This window comes from Pongo abelii, chromosome 6, assembly GCF_028885655.2.
Source record: "Pongo abelii isolate AG06213 chromosome 6, NHGRI_mPonAbe1-v2.0_pri, whole genome shotgun sequence".
Lineage (NCBI taxonomy): Eukaryota > Metazoa > Chordata > Mammalia > Primates > Hominidae > Pongo > Pongo abelii.
In genome coordinates, this window is record NC_071991.2 from 139,899,020 (window position 1) to 139,914,842 (window position 15,823).

Here is a 15,823-nt window from a genome sequence, read left to right on the forward strand (position 1 = left end):
ATATTCAGATGAGTTAAACTCACCTGTCACCCACCCTGTGCTTTGAGAAATGTTTGTTAGCTACTGACCTCAGGGCAGTCAAGCCTTTCATTGTCATTGTTATTCAAGGTAGGTTGAATTCCATTAAAAAATTAAAATCCTTGAAATTTGGTTTACTTATTGGGAATTACACAATGCTATCAAATTCTTTTTAATTCAATTTTTTTTCTTTTTTGGTGGAAGGGCCAAGAACTCTTTCCTTGCTGAAGCAGACTCCTATCATAATAATTTGAATACTAACAACGTTATTTTAATACTAACAACGTTAACCTTTAAATCAGGTTCATGTTAGGTTCTTATCTAAGAATGATATATATCCAACCGTAGCAGGTTGAAGGTCTCTCATATATGTAACCTGTTCAGGAGGAGACAATTCAACCACTTTTCTTAAATTCTGATCTAAATGCTTTTGCATTCTTTGTTTTAAGGGCCACATAAAAATACTCTGAAACAATTTACACATCAGAAAAATGCTAATACTTTCCTCCTGGCCCAGCACATCTCCAAGTTAAAAAAATCTCTAAATTATCCACCCATAGTTTAATCATGGTAACTCCTTTCTACCCCCAACATAGATTTTTATGTAACTGATTTATAACTACAACCCTAACCCTAAAATCACAATTGTCAGTACAAAATAGTAACAAATATGTACTATAACAACAGATAGTTAAAATCACTTAGGAATTATGAAACATTTTATTCTTGTATTTATTTGTACTTATTTTTTGTTTTTATTTATTATGTCAGCTTCAAGCTGATTTCCCTTTGCCTTGCACCCCACACTTTTTGTTGTTCCTTTTCAGCATCCTGTGTATGTTGGCTCTAAGCCCAGCCAAGCCCCATGCCCTCCACTTCAGGGACAGAGGGTGGCTCATCCCTTTCGTGCTCCCTCAGCTCCCTCCCCAGTGCCTGGTGGCTGCTTGGCATCACAGTCATGCCCTTGAACGACGGGAGCTGGTCCACACTGCATCCGTGGTCATGCAGTCATCCTCCCTCCACAGAGCCAGGCCAAAAGGGCTCCACTGCGCTTAGACTTTGAGGGAATGGACATTTTGAATGGCGCTGTCTTGTGTGATCCCTCAGAGGAGAAGGAGATTCCTTGAATGGGAGTGGTCTGTTGTCGAGAGGGGTCCTGAAAGACAGGGGGCAGAGACACGGGGAGGATCCACATAATGAGGAAGCAGCTGAGAGCAAAGGAGCCCCTGCCAGAAGAATATCCTTGGGGGGTAAAAAGCTGACTCTGCCATTTCTGCCCAGCCCATTCATCCCAGCCCAGACAATTCAAATCTACCTTCTAACAGGACCTAGAAAGGATGTAAAATGGCCTGGTATAAATATCCCCTGGGTCTGGGGAAACTCTCAGGAGCAGTGACATCACAGGAGGAAAAACCACCAACCACGGCCAAGGAGACTAGAGCCCAGCACCTCACCCAGAGGACCCCAGTCAGAGGCCCCATCTCAGACCCCAGGCTAGCATGGGCTGCAGGCTGCTCTGCTGTGCGGTTCTCTGTCTCCCGGGAGCAGGTGAGTTGGGTTCAAATCAAGCTGTCCTTGAACTCCAAGCTTTTTCCTTGTGACTTCAGCAACAACCCTCCTCCTGGGCTCTGCCTGAATTTTGTCCCTTTTCCCCTACAGTCCCCATGGAAATGGGAGTTACCCAGACACCAAGACACCTGGTCATGGGAATGACAAATAAGAAGTCTTTGAAATGTGAACAAGATCTGGGGCATAATGCTATGTATTGGTACAAGCAAAGTGCTGAGAAGCCACTGGAGCTCATGTTTGCCTACAATCTTAAAGAACCGACTGAAAACAACAGTGTGCCAAGTCGCTTCTTACCTGAATGCCCCAACAGCTCTCACTTATTCCTTCACCTACACGCCCTGCAGCCAGAAGACTCAGCCCTGTATCTCTGCACCAGCAGCCAAGACACAGCCTTGCAGAGTTACCACTTTTCTGTGCAGAAACCTTTGGGGCCCTCCAGGAAGCCATGAGGGCCGCCAAAGCCTTGGGTGAACATTTCCTGCAAGAGCTCCAACAGAAGCTTCAGAAGGTCATAACATCTGCTAATTCATCCATGTGGCAACGTTACATCCTATGCTCATATTTAGAGTGTGGATTTTCTTTAGCGTGTGACTCTGCCCTGTCAACTGATTTGAAAAATGATAAACACATTCAGATCTAGTCTTTTTAAAATCCCTTTTTAAATTGTAAAATAAAGCAACTTGCTATAAGGGGATTGTTTAGTTTAAGATTTTATAAGACCCTCTAAACAATCACCTGCGTCACTGCAGAGTCATACCCTGCACTGGGCCACACAGTGTCCTGTGAGGAGCCAAGTTCTTCTGACACTTTATGTCTGGTGGTCTCCGCGCCTCTCTTTCTCAGGAACCAAGGGGTCCCTTCTGTCATAGGTTGCTGACACCCAAGGTCAAGCAGCACTGCGTGTGGGGGAATCTTAGAGGCAACTTCCAGGCAAGGGTCCCAGGGCAACAGCCAGCTGGAGAGGAGAGTAGACAACTCATCTTTTGGGGAATGGGTTTGAGAAATATCTGTCAAACCATTTCTATTATTCTCTCTTCCATCTTGTCTATTCTCTATTTTTCTAATTGAAACTCAAAGCTGGAGCGTAAATTCCAGCCCTGATTAAAGCTCCATATCCGCTCAGTCACCTTCTCTGAACCCCACAGGCAGCAAACGTGCCTCTGTCCACTCCCATCTGTGTGGGCGGCTAGCCACCGAGATCCGAGGCAAGAGATCGAAGGCAGGAGCTGTTCCAGTATAACAAAGACAATATATAAAATAAAAATAGTTATACTGGAAATAGATTATAGATATGACAATATAGGAATATTATTAATCACCAGTTTGTAGCATTACTCTTTATTCCAATATTATAAAAATCCTTGCTCTACAATTATAACCTAGGAAAAACCAGGCCATACAGAGATAGGAGCTGAAGGGGCACAGTGAGAAGTGATCAGAAGACAAGTGGGAGCCCTCTGTCACACATGGACAGGGCCACTAGAGGGCCCCTTGGCCTAGCGGTAAAGCCAGAGCCTGGGAAGAAGCCCCTTGCCTAGAGGACCTTGGTCTAGCCTTAGAGTCAGTGCCTAGAAAAAGCACCCGTTACTTAGCGGAACAGGAAAGGGAGTCTCCCTTTCCCTGGGGGAGTTACAGAAGATATTGTGTGTGGCCAGGCTCGGTGCTCACGCCTGTAATCCCAACACTTTGGAAGGCTGAGGTGGGTAGATCACGAGGTCAGGAGTTCAAGACGAGTCTGGCCAACATAGTGAAACCCTGTCTCTACTAAAAATACAAACAATTAGCCAGTTGTGGTGGTGTGTGCCTGTAATCCCAGCTACTTGGGAGGCTAAGGCAGGAGAATCACGTGAACCCGGGAGGCAGAGGTTGCTGTGAGCCGAGATCTCGCCATTGCACTCCAGTCTGGGCAACAGTGTGAGACTCCATCACAGGAAAATAAATAAATAAATAAAACGATACCATATGTGTGAATGTGTGTGTGCATGTGTGTGAGTGCGTGCGTGTGTGTGCATGGACCTGTGTGTGCATGTGCATGTGTGTGGATGTGTGTGTGTGTACATGTACATGTGTGTGTTCTTGTAGAGACTCACCCACATGGACATTGTTTCTCTGGGTGGCATTGCTAAGAGGTGCTGGGTCACTGGTAGAGCTCATAGGCACTTCTGGGGAGTGACAGGAAATGTCACAGCCAATTGAATCTGCCTAAGTTACAGCTGATAGGGTTGTTTATTTCAAGATTTTGTAAGTTCAGAAATACATTTATAAAAATCCAAGAACTTTCTTTCTAAAATGCACTATCTAAAATTTGCTGATAATTCATTTAAATACAAAATATGAAAACATGGGTCTGATTAATCAAAAGGAACGATTGAATACAGTTTCCAGGATAGGCCTGTTTGATATCTTTACACTGTTTAAATCTGTGGCCTGTATTTTTCAGGCTCCTCTCATCCATCCTAGCATACTAATTGCAGTGCTGTAACATTGTTTATTTTGCAATCAAAATGTTGGTTAATGCTTGCTTTTGCTAGCTAAAGGTGAACTTTAAGATCAACCCTATATTGGCCCTTCTGGGCAAGTATAGAGAGGGTGTGTGTGAGAGGGTGGAGTTTGCAGGAGTGAGGACAGGGCCTCTCTGATCCTTCTCTGGACAATCTTGAGCTCATCAGGCCACGTGTGAATCTGTGAGACTGCGGATTTATGGCCACTTGGAGGCGCTGTAGCTCCACAGTGTTGCAAGGAACCCTGGGCAGGGCTGGAAGTGGCCAGGAGAGGAGGGCTGAAAGGATGCCTGGCTGCCTGCTGGCATCAGGGGCCCTTTGGGATTCCCTGAGTGAGGCCTGGACATGTGGAATTAAGCACAGACCCCTCACTGCCAAAGAAGGATAGGGGTGCTAGAGTCCTCAGTTTGCACCAAGGAGGGAGTGTGTCTGCCTCTGCATGGGCAGTGGAGGGTGAAGGGGCTGGGGTGGCAACAGCTGGGAATGAGTGTCAGGCCTGGGACAGGGAGGACGCAGGAAAGGCAAGTTTGATGGGGCATGTGGGGGCTGTGCTCCACCCGCTCCACCTTTAGTTTCAGGGCTGTGTAAGACAGGAAAATCTCATGAAGTAGCAAAGCCTGGGCCCTGCCAATGGTTGCAGTGTGCAGGGGTGGCCTGCAGAGGGAGTAACTGGGAAAGGCCAGTTCCCCAAGGAAATGCCAGAAACTTTCCTGCCCCTTTCAGAAAGTGACTTTGAGGCAGGTGCTTCCAGCCAGAGGGACTCAGGTCCTGCGGAGCTCACAGCGTTTTCTTTCCCAGACATTCTCTGCTGCTTCTATGTGTGATCTGTTTTAATGCTCACTGAAATCACAAGTATTTATTATTTTGCCTGTTTTTGTATCTGAGGGAAGGCAGCTGTCCCTGGTCTCATATTTAATAACTGGCTGTCGTGTGCTCTCCAACACCTCTCCACCCTCCCCTACTCTGTACATCTGTCCTGTCATCTGGCTTCCTCTCTCCAGGTCCCATTAGCAGGAGGGGAAGGTCGTGCCTCCTATGTGACCATTAGAACCTCTTCCTTGATAAGTCCAAGAAACACGTGACTTCCAGGCCAAGCATATCCATTCATCCTTCATTGCAGCCAAAAGAAAGATGAAATTTTCTACCCTGTAGACTTTCTGTCACTAATGCAATGTACCTTGAGGACAAGTAACATGAATAATTGTTATTCATTAGTTAATTTCTTTTATATCCTTTATTCAATAAAGTTTTTGAGGCCCTTTCTTTGTATATTTTATGACATGAAATAAAAAAATGGGAAAAATTGTTTAATAACAAATATTTGTTACTTTTGAGAGTATTAAGGCTTAAATTTATTTTTTTATTTTAGTTTTACTTATTCAAATTACTTTACCCAGTTTCTGAATTACAAAAATTTCCCTTTCGTTCTCTGTCTCTCTTTAGCTACCTCCCTCATTTTTTTGCCAACATTTTAATGTGGTAGGAACATGTAACATGAGATCTATATTTTAAATAGATTTTTAAGTGTACAATACAGTATTGTACTCTACAGGTACAAGGTTGTACAGAAGCTCTCTAGGTCTTACTTATCTTGCTGAACTGAAATTTTATACCTGCTGACAGCAACTCCCCATTTTCTCCATTCCCAGCCCATGGATATCACCATTTTTGTCTTTGCTTTCATGAGTTTGGCCTTTAGGTAGCCTGCTATAAGCAGAATCAGGCAGTGTTTGTCTTTCCGTGCCAGGCTTATTCACTTTGCACAGTGTTCTGCAGCTTTATCCATGTTGTCACGAATGACGGGATTTTCTTCTTTTTAATTCTTAATAATACTCCATTGTATGAATATACCACATTTATGGACTTTGTTTCTATGAAACCGTCTGTCACATAAGTGGGAGAGTCATCTGCAGAACTGAAAGCATGGGTTACATGAATGCACATTCACATTTCAATTCTACTCCATGGGCAAGACGGAGAATAAAATAATGATTCCATCATTTACTCTTACTTTGCTATACATAAAATAGAAGTCCTTTATTTGGGAAGTTTCAGTTATTTAGAAATTCAACTGTCAGAAGAAAACCCTAAGACACAAATGCTTTTCTCATTGTATAGGTGAGAGAATTGGCCCATTGATAAAATAACTTGACCAAATTAAATAGCTGATAGGATGCAGTACTGATCCTCCAACCCTGCCCAGTCTAAGTTCTGTGTTTATGGCTCTATGCTATAAAATATTTCATAAAGCTGCCAACCTACAGAAAATTGGAAAGATTTCCCCTACATCCCCTTTAGACCTGCTGGCTCTAACAGCATCACAGTCAGAGATCAGTTTACCCTGGAGACAGTGGTGTAGGGAAAGAAGTCTGAAGAGGCATCATGACTCCCAGCCCTGACTTCCACTCTAACACTAGCTCATCAAGACCTGAGGCCAGTTCTTAACAGGTTAACTTAAGTTTTTCAATTTTTTATCTATAAAATGAGACTATTACTGTCCATCAGCAGAGTTCTAGGTAAACTTTAATGGCATAAAGTATCTAGCATATAGTAGGAGCCTAGCTATTTTGATTTCCTTTGCTGATCTCAGACAACCTCTTCCACCAAGCCAATGTGCAAAGACAGATATGGACACATTCTGCCAAGAAATCTTAGGTTGAGGACTCAGAAGTCACAGAACTGGAAATATATATGCCTGATAATTCATTTGATAAAATTAACTAGAAGATGTAGCATACATATCTCCTCAGGCATTTAAAAATCAACATTATTGATATATAAAGTATATGAAGTTAACAGGACACCTTTTAAATGAACAGATCAGTGACTTTTGAGCAACATATATCTACGTATGCAACCCCACCTCTATGAAGATGTATCTGCCTCACCCGGAAAGTCCCTCACTCCCCTCTGCAATGCCTCTCTCTGTCCCAACAACCGGTGATGTGACTTCTATCACTGGAGAGTCGTTTTGTTCTCAAATATTTTTAATGCAAAGGTCAAACCTCTTCTGAATAATCCTCTTGAACACATAGCTAAATCATCAAGGCAGGGAGGAGTTCCTGGAAGGTTTTATGGTTTTAGAAGTGGTTGAAGCCATGTGAGCTACCTGATCCATGGTAGGGACAATTCTATCTGGAGATGGATGTTATGTCGAAATAACCTCAAAAGGTCTTTTCGGCTGGTAGAAGCTGATTCTACAAAATTTATTCATTTTTCATTCATTTATTTTCTCGTCAATTCATTCAATCAAACAATTTTATGTTACGTTTTGACAAAAATTAATCATCTTTAGGGAAATTATTTTGAGTTCCCATCAGACACACATGCTGCTGGGCTTTGTGTTCACACAGTGAGCATGCTGGGGTCAAACCAACCATGATCACAGTGACTTCATTGATAGATGATGTCTTATTGGGAGAAGGGTTCCCTTTGACTTGACCCCAAGTGTCCAACCCATAAAACCTGAGCCTTGAGCTAAAATCCATCTTCCTTTTCTCACCCTGCCCTGGGGAACAGGCCACTGTGCTGTGTGTTTCTCTGTCTCCTGAAGCAGAGTCCTGGGCCCAGATTTGGAACCTATTTGTGGGCTTGTTTGATCCCAGCTGTGGCTTTCAGTACCAGGTGGTCCTTTGCTGTGACTTTAATTTCTGTTTTCTTTAGTCTTAAGTTCCATAGATGCTGAGTGACCCAGACCCTGGTCATGCTCTTATGCTGAAAGGAAACCAGCACACGGGGAGGTGAGTAGTATATGAAACAAAATCATGTATTTACAACCAGTGGCAAGACTTACTGGCAGGTGCTTTGTTCAAACACTGTTAAGAATTTGCAGATCATGACAGCAGAATGTAAAACCAATTGCAGGGTCCTTCCAAATGTGGGCCTCTGTGCACCAAAGATACAGTTTTGGAGCTCATTTTTTTTAAACAAAAACAGAAACAACACTCTATGTTCGTGGCTGTAGGCCCTGTGAGAATATTTTTCTTTTTTTATTTTAATTTAATTTTTATTTTTCCATATGTTATTGGGGTACAGGTGGTATTTGGCTACATGAGTAAGTTTTTAGTGATGAGTTGCAAGACTTTGGTGAACCCACCATCTGAGCAGTATATAATGCACCATATTTGTAGTCTTTTATCCCTCATCCCCTCCCGCTCTTTCCCCAGCATGTCCCCAAAGTCTGTTGTATCATTCTTATGCCTTTGTGACCTCGTAGCTTCGCTCCCAAATATCAGTGAGAACATGCTATGTTTGGTTTTACATTTCTGAGTTACTTCACTTAGAATAATAGTCTCCCATCTCATCCAGGTAGGTCACTCCAAATGCTGTTTATTCATTCCTTTTTACGGCTGCATAGTATTTCATCATATATATATATATATATCACAGTTTATCCACTCATTGATTGATGGGCATTTGGGTTGGTTCCTTTTTCTTTATTACTAAATTAATGGCAGCTATAAATCCAGAACATTCTTCATTACCCTAAAGTCAGCCCTGTCTCCCAAACTCCCTTACACATCAGGACACCTTTGTGCCCATAGATCATGGGCAGTGCTTGGCAGCCACCAGCATCCACACAGAGAGGGCAGTCAGCAGCGTGAGGTGGTTCTGCCTGCTGGGGTCTCACCCCAGGCACAGAAAGCAAGAGCCCTGGGTGGAGCTGAAGGTGCTCAGCTGGGCTTGTCAGGAGTCCCATCTGTCAGTGAATTCACAAGAAACAGAGCAAAACGACTCCTCCAATGTTGATGAGCTTACCCCTGGGATTTGGAAAGCTAATAACAGAGAAAACCAATATAGACAAAGGATTTTAAACAGGATTATTGGATTATGGTCGATTAAGCAAATTAGAAAAGGATACTTGAAGGAGTATTTGGGACACAGGAATCAAAAACACCAGGAAGACATGAGGAGTTTTTCTAAGATTCCAGACTATAGCAATACTTAGATAACCAATACCAGTGTATTAATGAGTAGTTATTATTATTATTATTTTGAGATGGAGTCTCACTCTATCATCCAGGCTGGAGTGCAGTGGCATGATCTCGGCTTACTGCAACCTCCGCCTCCCTGGTTCAAGAATTCTGGTGCCTCCGACTCCTGAGTAGCTGGGACTATAGGTGCACATCAGGATGCCTGGATGATTTCTGTATTTTTAGTACAGATTGGATTTCACCATGTTGGTCAGGCTGGTCTCCAACTCCTGACCTGAAGTGATCTGCTCTCTTCAGCCTCCCAGTGGGCTGGGATTACAGGCATGGGCCACCATGCACAGCCAAGTAATTTGTATCATCATGGGAATAAAAAATATACATTGAGTTACAAACTAATTACCAAAAGATATTTAAAAAATGGTAGACTTGCATCAATTCAGACAAAGGCATTCTTCCTATCGAAACTGTTCACTGGTGCATTCATCTTGAATTTGACCATCTGGGGAAGGGGCGTGGCCTCTCCTAACAGCAAGGCTCTGGGACCCAGGCAGGGAGAATGAGGTCTCAGAATAATACCCTCGAAAGACGTGTTCCCTTTTCACCAATGCACAGACCCAGAAGACCCCTCCATCCTGCAGCCCCTGCCATGAGCCTCGGGCTCCTGTGTTGTGCAGCCTTTTCTCTCCTGTGGGCAGGTGGGTCCTGGGCAGGGCCCCTTGTGTGGATTTCAAGGCCCAGCCCCCTCCCGTTGGGGCTGCAGCATCAGCTTTGTTCTTCTCTGCAGGTCCAGTGAATGCTGGTGTCACTCAGATCCCAAAATTCCGGGTCCTGAAGACAGGACAGAGCATGACACTGCAGTGTGCCCAGGATATGAACCATGACTACATGTACTGGTATCGACAAGACCCAGGCATGGGGCTGAGGCTGATTCATTACTCAGCTGGTGAGGGTACAACTACCAAAGGAGAAGTCCCCGATGGCTACAATGTCTCCAGATTAAAAAAACAGAATTTCCTGCTCGGGCTGGAGTCAGCTGCTCCCTCCCAGACATCTGTGTACTTCTGTGCCAGCAGTTACTCCACAGTGCTGCATGGCTGTCTCCTCTCTGCACATAAAGGCAAGAGAAGGTGCTGCCCTCCTCCCCAGCACAGACTCAATGATGTCCTTGGTCCTAGCACCGAAAACTTTGGAGCCCCAGTGGGCCCGGGCAGTGCGAGACTTGGTCTGTGCCAGGTGCCTCTGCAGTTGGTCTCGGCCAGGCCTGGACTGGTCCCAGGGCCTCAGATGTCTTCTTTGTTGCCCTCCGGTCTTTCCTCTGAGCTGTCCTTTTGGGCTGGGGCCAGGGTTTTCCCAGCTCTGACTTTCCTAGTCATTCACCTGAGTCTGAGGCCTCCTAGGTGAAATAGGATTTGTATTTCAGATCCATCTAGACTCCCATCTCTACCTGGGTACCACATGCTTTCTTCTCTCTATGATTTTTCCTCATATTGAACCCTATAGTGGTCTCAGCTGCAGCCTGCATTTCCTATATTCACAGTTGCCCTCCAAGGCCTTGCTGGGTTTCTCCTCCCTAACCTCCCTGCCCTTCTCTACTCCAGCCATGTTGAGAGACTCTGAAGTCCATTTCCTGTGCCCTGGGCTGGAACCTTCCTTTCTGTAGTGGTCAACACCTACCTGTGCTTCAGATCTCAGCATGATCAGCCCTCGTGATAATCATCATTATGCTTCCCTCGGCTCCCAGCTGAAGTCAGTTTCCCTCTCATAATCTCTCATGGTATCATGTGCCTGTTAGTCAGCAGAATTTAGCACAGTTGGAATCTTCCAGATACTTTAAACCCCATGAAGGCCAAGGCTATGCCTGCTTTCTATATCAGCAGCAGTGCCTGGCACAGGCGGAGACCCATTTCTTAGAGAATGGATGAGTCAATGACGGAGTGAGTGATGAGTGGATGGATGAACAGGAGCACCCTAGATCCATTTTACCCTGGCAGACAGAGATCTGGCATTAAGTCCAAGAAATCTTACCCCTTTGATTGCTGAGCTAGGGTAGGTCCTTGAAATTAATGGGGAGTCGCTATCATGGGTGGTCACACCTAGGTCAAAAATTCCTCCTGCGTCTGCAGCACCAGATCTCCTCCAGGTCTCTGTGCTCTCCTTCAGACTCTTTCCCACAGCAACTCTACACAGATCAGAGATCCCTTTCCAGAAACCCATGCATACAGTTTTGTTATTTTGGAACCAGTTCTGGTACTAAAAACTCCATTAGGTTTTCATCAATAAAACAGAGCCACTAAAAGTACTATGGAGAGGAGGATTTATGACATGAGTTAGACCTTATATAAATGTAGGGGGAGCTGAGGAAGAGAAGTCTGGAGGGCAGATCTAGCCAGGCAGATTTAATTCATGATTAATGTGACCTCTTATTCTACTCAAAGCAGAGCATATGATTTCAACAAAAAAATTGATTTTCCTTTGTAAAAGTTGGACCTAAATAGTGAGCTATTTTTGTCCCATAATTGTCTTAAGTTGTCTAATGGTGGAACAAATCCTTGATGCTAGGACTTTGATTTCTTTGGAAGAACAGGAAAAAAAGTCATGCATATACAGCCTTACAGGCTCTACTTTATGGAGGAAGCATGATAAAAAGGAAACAGAAAATCAGAATTCTCTTCTGGAACCTACATTGGGACTGTCCTCAGAGCAGGTTGTGATGTGAGGAATCTAATCTACGGGAGGTATTTCACAGCTCGGAGTGCAGCAGACAGTTCCTGACCCCATGCATTTGGGGGTGAGATCAGAGACAGTTGAAAGACTATGGAGTCTTGACGTTCTGCACGCTCAACCCGGGCCTCTCCCTGAATTTCACAGATTAACATCAGACCAATTTACTCCCACTATTAAAAATATTAAAACAAAACCCGAGGAGGAACAGTGGAGCAGAAGCAATAAATCATTAAAATGGACATCCTAAAGATTTAAAATTTTGCCATCATAAGATGTGAACGTTTGAAGAGCTACATTTAAATGAATACAAGAAGGAACTGAAACAAGAACACGAAAAAAAGAGACGGCCAGAAACCATCAAAAAATATTAAAGAAATAATCAAATAGAATGTCTAGAAATCATTACAATTACTCCAGAAAACAAAATGGAAGCTAAACAGCAGATTCAATGCCTCTAAAGAGATTATTAGAATATCAAAGATGGATCTCAAGAAATCACCTAGAATGCAGCACAGAAAATTAAATGTAAAATACAAAAAAGTGAAGGAACAAAGAAAAAATGAAGTTCTAGTATATTAGAAAGTATATAATGTTTAATTGAACTTTTTCTTATTTTCTTGTATATAATTCAAGTTTCAGAAAGAGAAAATAAGGCAAATTGCCTGACGTGATTTTTTATGTGATGTTAGCTGAGCATGTTCCTGAGATGTTTGAGGACTGAAATCCTTGTTCAAGAATTCAGATGAATTACAAGATGAATAGGCAGGTCCCAGTGAAACTGCAGACCACAAATGACAAAGAAAATATTTTATAGCAATCAAAAGGGAAAGATAAATATCCTCCAGTGGAATAGAATGAAGGAAATAGTCAAAGTCAAGAAAAAGGATTAAAAATAACCGTTAAATCAGAATTGTAGTCCTCATTTATTGAAGATTGAGATGGATTAAAAATACCTACACGACAGGAAAAGAAAATATGTAAAACCAAAAGAATTCTGTGAGTTTGCCACCAAGGTATGTTTTCTGAATTATAGTTAACAAGGGTGGGAAATGATTCCAGAAGAAAGGCAAGAGGGCAGTTGGTGAGGGAACCCATGTGATGGGACAATCCCATTGGGCACGTGTGAGTAGGGGAATGGAGGAGGCTGGGGCATCAATGGGGATGGCAGAGGGCACTCTGACTTGGAGGAAAGACAATGAGCTCATCCCTTGATGCCTGGTGTTGGGGGCACTGTTGGCACATCCTACAGAATGTGCCCAGCAGACAGAGGAGCGGCTGTGGGATGAGAAGGTGAACTCGGAGATGCAGCGTGAGGCCTCCAGGTCCAGACAGCATGGGAGCCCAAAGCGATGTCCCATGCAATAACGTTGTTTACAAGGAGCTTATAAATATTTAAAGTAGTCACCCAAGTGTGTTCTAATATAAATCCTGTGTTCCTGAGGTCATGCAGATTGAGACAGGATGTGATGTCACGATGGGAACTTCCGTGTAAGGACAGGGGCGTCCCTCCTCCTCTCCTCCTGTTCACAGTGACCCTGATCTGGTAAAGCTCCCATCCTGCCCTGACCCTGCCATGGGCACCAGGTTCCTCTGCTGGGCGGCCCTCTGTCTCCTGGGGGCAGGTGATTCCTCAGACAGCAACCATTCTCATTGTGTGTGTGTGTGTGTGTGTGTGTGTGTGTGTGTAGGGGTGGGATGTGTGCATTTGTGTGATGACTAAAATTATTTTCCTTGTTCTGTTCCCAACTTTGTTTCCACAGATCACACAGGAGCTGGAGTCTCCCAGTCCCCCAGTAACAAGGTCACAGAGAAGGGAAAGGATGTAGAGCTCAGGTGTGATCCAATTTCAGGTCATACTGCCCTTTACTGGTACCGACAGAGCCTGGGGCGGGGCCTGGAGTTTTTAATTTACTTCCAAGGCAACAGTGCACCAGACGAATCAGGGCTGCCCAGTGATCGCTTCTATGCAGAGAGGTCTGGGGGATCCATCTCCACTCTGAAGATCCAGCGTACACAGCAGGAGGACTCGGCCATGTATCTCTGTGCCAGCAGCTTAGCCACAGCGTGGCACAGTCGCCTCCTTCCTGCTCATAAACCTCATCCTTCTTTCTCCTTGCAGCTCCTAGAGACCCTTAACAGAGGCCTCTCTTTGCTCCTCCCTCCCTATGGGAAACAAGTAGATTTGGACCTCAGCTTGTCCTTTGGGTAGAAAGAGACCACAGATTCACCCCTAAGACACACTAACTATAAATGTGGGTGGTGGAAGCAATCGTGGCCCACCGGGCTCTAGGAGTCCTCAGAGCCAGCTCATTGCTCTAAGGCAAGCACTGGGTGTCTTAGCCTTGGCTTTCAGGGCTGGGACACGCAGTCTTCTTTGGGGCCTGGGAGGTTGCTGCCCACATAGAGAAGCTTCAGGCATGGCCGAGGAACAAGAGTCTTCCCCTGCATGTGTTGGGGCATCTGCAAGGCCTGAAGCTTCATCCACAAGAACATTCTTTCTTCTGAAGCCTCTCCTGTCACATTGGAAGTTTTCTGCAATACAAGAGCAAACCATTCTTCCTGTTTGACTTAAAAGTCTTTGTGGCTTTTGTGGTCATTACTTGGTGAATACAGCCATGATAACAATAAGACTTCGTTTCTTTTGCCTAGTGTAAGCAATGCGAGTTCTTTATTTTGTTTTCATTTACCACTGCTCCTGTCCTGAGAGACAGAAGCATGCATCCACTACTGCTCCAGTGTCAACTTGGTTCCCTAGGAAATGGGGTTTCTAGAACCTGAATGCTGACAAATAGGAGTTGTATATATGTATACCATGCAACCTGCATTTAAAAATGTATGTACATGGTGCAGTGACTAAATCTAGCTAATTAACATACGCAGTACCTCAATCCTTATCCTTTCCTGTGGTGAGAATACTTGAAATGTACTCTGTTAGCAATATTCCAGAATACAATCCACTGTTACTAACTTTAGTCACTGTGTTGTACAATAGATCTTTTGAACTTCTTCCTCCTATTTGAGTGAAATTTTGTATCCTTTAACCAACATCTGCCCAGCACCCCATCTCCACCCCAACCTCTGGTAATTGCTGCTCTAGTCTTTTGATTTGAAATAATTTCCCAGAGATCTTTAACTCGAGAAGCTGGAGTTTTAAAAACAATAATGCTTATATTATTTTTGTTTTGTTTGTTATTTTACATATTGCAATATAGTGTTTGTTGCAAATATAAATGAGTATATTGTAATAAAAATTCTTCACCTCTCTTTGAGTGAAGCTACATTTCACATATATGAAATTTCAAGCTGTGGTCAGAGCTGACATGATTATGGATCATGGGTTTCTGGGAGTCCTCAGAGACAGCCCTGTACACAAAGGTTAAGATAGATTATCCCAGACCCAGCCAGGACAGGGGTGCCCTGAGTCCTGCAGAGCTGGTTGGGGAATTATAGTTCCCTAAATTCACTTATCAGAAATTGTGGTAGCGCAGATACCAAATTTCTTTCTCTAGCAAATGATGATCATTGGCAGGGATTGTTCTGAACCCATTCTAATTGCTCCATCAACAGATCATTCCTTTTTTAGTTGCCCTGTGTGTCCTGGGAGTGAATAAGTCCCAGGCACAGATGGGAATTTCCTGACCTTAGGATGCTGTTCCAAGGACTTCCTTGCTAGACCCTGTCTCCAGCTTTTCCCACCTTTATCCTCATGACCCCTAAGACAAATGGTCCTAATAATGGACCAGCTCTGAAACTTAAGATCGAACAGAACACAAACCACAACCGTAAACACTGATGCTGAAAGAAGTGGTAAAAAAGGTGAGCAGGGTTTCCTACCTGCACTGAGAGTGAACATACAAGGACAGCAAAGGGAAGGTTTTATTAATAAGCAAACAAGAAGCAATAAAGACCCTGCTCTAAGTGAATGTAACTAATCTCTTTGAGTTAAAAAAGGAGCACGTCCATAAAAGTATTTCAAATCAAAGTCTAGAAGCTTCCAAACCAGCCAGCACAACCCTGAGAGCTCTGTGCTCTCAGCAGCTTCAGAGAACTCAACAATCCTTTCTGGGCTCAAACTTC

General features: G+C 43.9%; 3 gene segments (V, D, J or C); all 3 read left to right on the top strand.

Annotated features, from left to right (window-relative positions):
• The first annotated feature begins 1,544 nt into the window (after positions 1 to 1,544).
• LOC100940087 (T cell receptor beta variable 4-2-like) lies at positions 1,545 to 2,088 on the top strand. The segment is given in 1 exon segment: positions 1,545 to 2,088. A coding segment is annotated over 1 exon segment (354 nt).
• Positions 2,089 to 9,590: 7,502 nt separating this feature from the next.
• On the top strand, positions 9,591 to 11,408 carry LOC134761736 (T cell receptor beta variable 6-2-like). The segment is given in 3 exon segments: positions 9,591 to 9,717; positions 9,807 to 10,097; positions 11,365 to 11,408. Coding segments are annotated over 3 exon segments (426 nt in total).
• A 1,640-nt stretch (positions 11,409 to 13,048) lies between these two features.
• LOC100433773 (T cell receptor beta variable 7-2-like) lies at positions 13,049 to 14,225 on the top strand. The segment is given in 3 exon segments: positions 13,049 to 13,055; positions 13,240 to 13,368; positions 13,507 to 14,225. Coding segments are annotated over 3 exon segments (585 nt in total).
• The last annotated feature ends 1,598 nt before the right edge of the window (positions 14,226 to 15,823 follow it).